This window comes from Poecilia reticulata, linkage group LG7, assembly GCF_000633615.1.
Source record: "Poecilia reticulata strain Guanapo linkage group LG7, Guppy_female_1.0+MT, whole genome shotgun sequence".
Lineage (NCBI taxonomy): Eukaryota > Metazoa > Chordata > Actinopteri > Cyprinodontiformes > Poeciliidae > Poecilia > Poecilia reticulata.
This window is the reverse complement of record NC_024337.1, coordinates 13,552,260-13,558,780: the sequence shown is the minus strand read 5'-3', so window position 1 is coordinate 13,558,780 and position 6,521 is coordinate 13,552,260. Positions and strand designations below refer to the sequence as shown.

Genomic DNA, 6,521 nt, shown 5'->3' with positions numbered 1-6,521 from the left:
TTTACATCATGTTATGTTTTTCTCTCATCAAAAACATACCTGGATTGTTTGTTGTTGTTGTTTTTTTGGGTGGGGAGAGGGGGGGTTCCTAATTTCACAAACAAACTTGTTTATTTTTTAACTGTTCATTGTATACAATATATTATATATATTTTATATATAAAATACATTGAAAATGTTAAGAAATCCGTGGCGCACAGTGTTTTTATAGATAAGACACCTGGATTGTTCCCTTGATTCCTACATGCCTCTTTGTGAAATTCTTTAATCTCCATGGCAACCACTGAGCTGAATGTAGGCGGAGTTTCAGAAAGAGTTTCTTAAAGAGACAGTGGCCCAATTTGAAGGCATTATATTAAAAGGTCACATTTCCTTGAAGTCATATTTGATATATTTCTATAACATCTGGTAACATAGATCACCTGACAAAAGAAATTAGACCCAACGACTTAAAAAATTTAGTTAATTTTATTACAAGTAATCAAATTATTATTTTTTTAAATATATTATTAAGTCGTCATATTAAACATAAACTTAATTTGGTTACATGTAACAAATAAATTTTAAGTTAGAGCTCCAGTCTCTTTTTTTAGTGTACTTGATTTTACCATAAAATGAAACATGTTTGGAAAATACATAATACGATAATTTTTTAATGTAATTTATGAGAAAAAATAATTTTTCCTGCTAACTTCTCTATGACATATATTTCATGCAATATTTCCCATAGTTGTTGTCTCTTCCTTCAACAATTTCCTCATTTTTTCTGCCAACCTGACAAAAACACTTCAGACTTGCTCAGTTTCCAGAACATTCGGGTTTTCTGATTCTGGTCTAATCTGCATCTGCAGAACCAGAACCAAAATGGAGAAAGAGCATTTAGTTTTTATGCTCCTCTAATCTGGAACAAACTTCCAGAAAACTACAAAACTGCTGAAACGCTGAGTTCCTTTATATCAAGGTTAAAGCCGACATATTTGATGTGTATTTGCTTGACAATTTTAATGATAGAATTTGACAAAATGTTTAATAATTTTGACTGTATTGTGTTTTTTTATGATGTAAAGAACTTTAACCACCTTGTGGCTGAAATGTATTGTAAAAAATCAACTTGACTTTAATGGGACTAAATTTTGACACTGTTCCATAAAAGTCATGTTTGTAGGAGCTGGATTCATACTGAAATTAAGTTGATTGAACTTTGTGTTGGGGTATCAGAGTAAAGGGRTATGAATACAAATTTAAGCCACAACTTTTTGAACTTTGTACTTTTTGGTTTTAATTACATTAACTACAATTAATATATATATTTCTGTTATATTAAATCCTAATAAAATCTATTTAAGTTTGTGTTCTAACTTGCTATAATAATCGGTGTGGAAAATATTAGGGGAACTGAAAAAATATGACCTTCAGTGACACAATGGAGCTAAACTTGGTCAGGAATTGAGAACGCCTTGTGGTTTTAATGCATAAATAACAATAAGAAATAAAGCTTTTTATACTTTCTGTAAATTCCTCACCATTCATGCACCTTATGTCTGTCCTGACCTTCATTTCCAAACAAATGCATCAAGCAACAAAATTTGTGGATGAGTTTCATAGAAAACTTTGATTTGCTTTCAAGGAACAAGAAAAAACTGATTTGTTTTTAATATTTGATCTATTAAAGAGAAAATAACAGATTGGGATCACTTGCTTTAAATATCAGCAGGTAAATTGAGATATTTATGAATCAGTTTTCATCGTCTTATTTCACTTAAAACTTCCCCAGAGGCAGAAAGTGAACGAGTTGAACTTTGAATCCACTTTCAGATGCCAGGTGGAGAAACTGATCCTCAGATTGGGGATGTGGTGAAAACAGAAACATCACAGAAATGTTTTTAAACAAGACGAGCGTCTCTGGCTGTTATGATGTGGAAATAAAAACCTGCGGCTGAATCTGGAAGCAGCTTCATCAGAAAACCAGGTGAGGATGAGGAAGATAAAACCACCACACTGCAAAAACACAAAAACCTACCAACTATTTTTAGACCAGTTTCTGGTGTAAATATCTTAGCACATTTGAAATAAAACTAAACTAACTTACAACCAACTTTTCAGCAAAATACATTAGCTTATTTTAAGTAAATAATTCCTTAATATTTATGAAAAGTAATTAGTTCAACTAGTAGATTATTTAAACTTTAACTAGACATGTTTCCCATGTTATAAGTGAAATACAAATGGAACCAGTTCTTTTTCATCGATATTAAGGAATTATTGAATGAAAACAAGCTCCCATATCTTGACGAAAAGCTACCTGTAAGTTAGTTTTGTCTCATTTTAAGTGTTGTAAGGTATTTTTCCTGAAAACTAGACAAAATACTTGGTTAGATTTTGCAGTGAAGGAGGAATAGAGACATTCGACTGCAGAGCTGCTCCTTCCTCATTGGTCAGAAATGAGTGTATGTGACTGTGACTAAATAGTTGAAATCCTTCTTCTGCAGACTAAAGACATTTTAAAGAAAAATGCGACAAACTTTCATCTTCTGCCTCCTGTCAGGTAAGGAAAGATGCCTAAAACAATTAGGATTTTGCATCTCTATAATTCCATATTTGCTTGGAATTATTACAAATCCAATAATGTTTTGGTACTATGCAGCAGTTTCCTGGATTGGATAATTCTCCTACTTTGTAAGAATACAAAAACGGTAGAAACAAATGCATTCAGAAGCATTTGTTACACTGCAAAAACACAAAATGTTACCAATTATTTTTGGTCCACTGTCTTGTGAAACTTGAAAAAAGACAAAATGAACTTTTCTGCAAAATATAGAGGCTTGTTTAAGTAAATAATTTAACAATATTGATTTTTTTTAAAAAGTATTAGTCCCACTGGCAGATTATTTAACTTATAAAATGGGTAAATTGTCTCATTATAAGTGAAATAATCTGCTAGTGGAACTAGTACTTTTTCTAATCATTATCAAGGAATTATTGACTTAAAACAAGCTCTTAGCTTGCAGTAAAGTTACTTGTAAGTTTGTTTTTTTCTTATTTTAAGTGTACGAAGGTATTTGCAGTTGAAACTAGTCAAATCTTGGTAAGGTTTTGTGTGTTTTTTCAGTGTGCAGAGCAGATCTACAGCTTGTTCCAACATTTAATGTTAACTGTTGGTTTTTCTTGCAGCTCTCTGTGGTGCGAAAACACTGATCCAAACTAAAGGAGGAAGCATCACAGTGAAATGCTCCTTCACTTTGTCTGGAAGAGGGAAGTACGTCTGCAGAGATCCGTGTGAAAACAGAGACGTTCTCATTGAAACCGAAGCTACGGAGGCTCATAAAGGCCGATACAGCATCAGTTACAGAGAAGGAACCTTTCCAGCTTCTTCTACTGTTCTGTATGTGAACATCTCACAGCTGGTCCAGTCCGACTCCGGGCGCTACTGGTGCGGATTAAAAAGGCGTTTAATGATTGATTCACGCCAGGAGTTTATCGTAAATGTCACAGACGGTGAGTTTTATTTTTATTCAGGATTATTAATATCCCATTAGTTAATATCCAACTGATAAAAAAAATGAATGGCATAAAGAAGTATTCCAGTTATACCGTCATAAACATGAAGTTTATTTATTAATAAAATCAAGTGCTTCAGTCAGATCAGGCTAAATGGCTAACAGCAGAACTGAAATCAAATATCAAAATGTTGATGTTGAATGAATATAATTTCCTCCACAACAAATTGATTTTAGAGATTTTGTTGTTGCCATCCTGGGTTCATGAGGTTCACCGTAGCTCAACCAGCTCTTAAAATATCTCTAAAGAACAAAAACAACACTATTGCCCCGTCATTTATTTACACATTAGGGATATTATAGGCAGAAATAAGAATGGAGAAGTACATTTCCGTTAAAAAAATGTAGGAAATTTGAGTAAATTTGATAAAGTAAAAACATTTTTTACTTTTTCAAACCCAGAAATGTTCTTTTTTTTTTTTTTTAGAATATTTCTGAGATTCATCTCAAAATTTCAGATATTTTTTACAAACCTGTTTGTACAGCAGTGTATTTTTTTTTCCTCCAGTAGCATTTTCTGGCCAGTTTGAGCAAATAACTGAACAATGTCCTGCAGATTTGTGGAAAATAACAAAAAACATCTGAGTGGTTTTCTCAATATTCAGGATTTTTAATTTTATTATATTAAATTTTACAAGAATATTTAATGATTATCTTTCACATGTTAGCTTTATTTGCTTCTTTTCTAAAGTTTTAAAGATCACCCTTAGCACCTGTCACCAAGTTGCTAATTTATGCCTCAGTATATTAGTCATAATTCACAGATATATTTTTCTTCTATGTTTTCACTCACAGATCTGAAGGAGCTGGAACAGCAGACAGAGGCGAAAGGTCATGACCTGCAAAACTGAAACTCTAAGCATTAGCTTCAGTATTTAATACTTAAAGCGGACCTATTACGTAAAATTCACATTTTACACATTTTGTACTTCCATTTCAGCTTCTACCGTTTCTAAAAACATTCCAAGCGCTTTAAAAAACATCCAGATGTTTTTTTTTTGGCAGCACTTCAATATTTTTTGGTGTCTGAAAAATGAGCCGTTTCAGTAACGTCACAAATCACCTTAGCCCAGCCGGTTACCTAGCAACACAAGCAGAGCTCAAGCACGTTTTGTCAGCTGGTTTCACCGCTGTATGCACTGTATAATGGCTGCTGGAAAAGATAGGCGTTTTGTTGTTGACTTACCATCCAGAAACTACCTGTTCTATTCATTTTGATTGTTCAGGAGGCTCCACTTATGCTTTTCAAAGACGTAGGTTTGTATAATTGTGTATCTGTTTGCAGTCATTTTCACGTGCGGTTGTAAACGTTGAGTTGGGGCCAGCAACATTTTATTTGGATTTAAAGTGACAGAAGCCCTAAAACTGCTCAAAACAAGCAGAACTGATCAGACTGAAATCTCATTATCTAAGAAAGATTTTATGCAAAAAATTTTAATGAAAATGTTTTGCATCGTCCATACAACCATCCTAACCTGTAAATTTCACATCACAACCGACACTGTAATTCCTCTCTGCCAAATAATTTAATTGCAACAAAGAGTTACCATTTCCCAAACGTGTGTAGAGGATTATGACCTTTGACCTGTATTTATCTGGTGTTAAAGCAGCTGATCTTCCTTCCCTCTCTTTCAGGCTACGTTCTGCCTCTGGCTTTATGTGTCGCCGCATTTTTTGCTGCAGCTGTGCTGCTCCTCTACAAATGGAGAACAATGAGGGAATCTGATAGTAAGCTGACATTAAAATACATTTCAGGATTTATTTAATAGAAAACACTAGAAAAAGAACGAGATAATGACATATGAGGCTGTGTTGCATAGGTTCGACCAGCAGGAGGCAGTCAAGCAGCAGCAGCAGCAACAACAATATGAGACGGAGACAAGCCGAGGTGGATAAACATCCTGGATTTTGTTTAAACTGGAGATTAATTTATAATTCATGATCTTAATTTGAATTTTATCCCTTTCCTTTCACAGTTTTCTGCCTCAAAGTTTACAAACCTGACGCCTCCACCTGACGCTCCACAACAACTTTACTATAACCTCTGAGGCCAACGGCATTCCAGGAATTAAAATAAATGTTTTCATTAATAGATCCAAGTTCTGCACCAGTTCTGTTCACCAAAACAGATCAGATCAGAGGAAAAGGGTTCAGCTCTTTGGTTTGTGTCGCTAAACCTTAGCAAAGCTCAACAACTTTCTCAAAGAAAGCTTATAAACTTGATCTGTAAGCACATAATCTTGTGCTTACAAATAAAGTTTTGTAGCTTAGTGAAATTAAATGCCTGAAAAATAAAGATGTGTTCATCTGCAAAAACAATTAAAATTAATGTTTGGACATTGGTAGAAGGTATTTGTGTGTCTGTAAAAAAGATTTTTAATTGTAATTCAGTTTCGCATCGTTTGTAAAACCTCAGACATAAATACAATCTAACTGAAAACTCCTCTGTATGCAAAGCACTTTACAAAGACATCATGTCAACTCAATCAGGCATAAATTCCAATTATAATTATTAAACATCAAGTATTAAGCTCGGTTAACTTAGTAAAAAAATTAGTTAAAATTAATAAAAACAAAAAGGTTAAATCTAACGAGATGGATTGTATGGAGTCTGACTTGCAGCGTTCACTCCTCCTGGACGCAGCCGGCATGCATGTGGCAACAGTGGAGAGGAAAAACTCCCCTTAAAAAACAGGCTAGTTGAGACCAAAGTACCAGACTGATGACTTTAATGGTTCAATTTTTACTAGAAAGAGAGAAAAGAGAAAAGTGATAAATCATGCAGATAGAAATTATTGAGCTCATTTTGATTTATTGCTAATAGCAACAGGGTTATATGTTTGTGTATTAATGAATGTAGAAATGTTATTGTACATGTATGTGATTACATATGAATATCCATCCATCCATCCATCCATTTTCTTCCGCTTATCCGGGGTCGGGTCGCGGGGGCAGCAGCTTCAG

At 33.8% G+C, this 6,521-nt stretch overlaps 1 protein-coding gene across 1 annotated transcript; it reads left to right on the top strand.

The window, feature by feature from the left end:
• The first annotated feature begins 1,906 nt into the window (after window positions 1–1,906).
• Window positions 1,907–5,605, top strand: LOC103467970 (uncharacterized). Its single transcript, XM_017305646.1, has 7 exons — window positions 1,907–1,969; window positions 2,490–2,545; window positions 3,172–3,495; window positions 4,353–4,388; window positions 5,193–5,285; window positions 5,378–5,445; window positions 5,534–5,605. Exons 2-7 carry the CDS (start codon window positions 2,512–2,514, stop codon window positions 5,603–5,605), a joined length of 627 nt encoding a protein of 208 aa, XP_017161135.1. The 5' UTR covers window positions 1,907–1,969; window positions 2,490–2,511.
• Window positions 5,606–6,521: the final 916 nt, after the last annotated feature.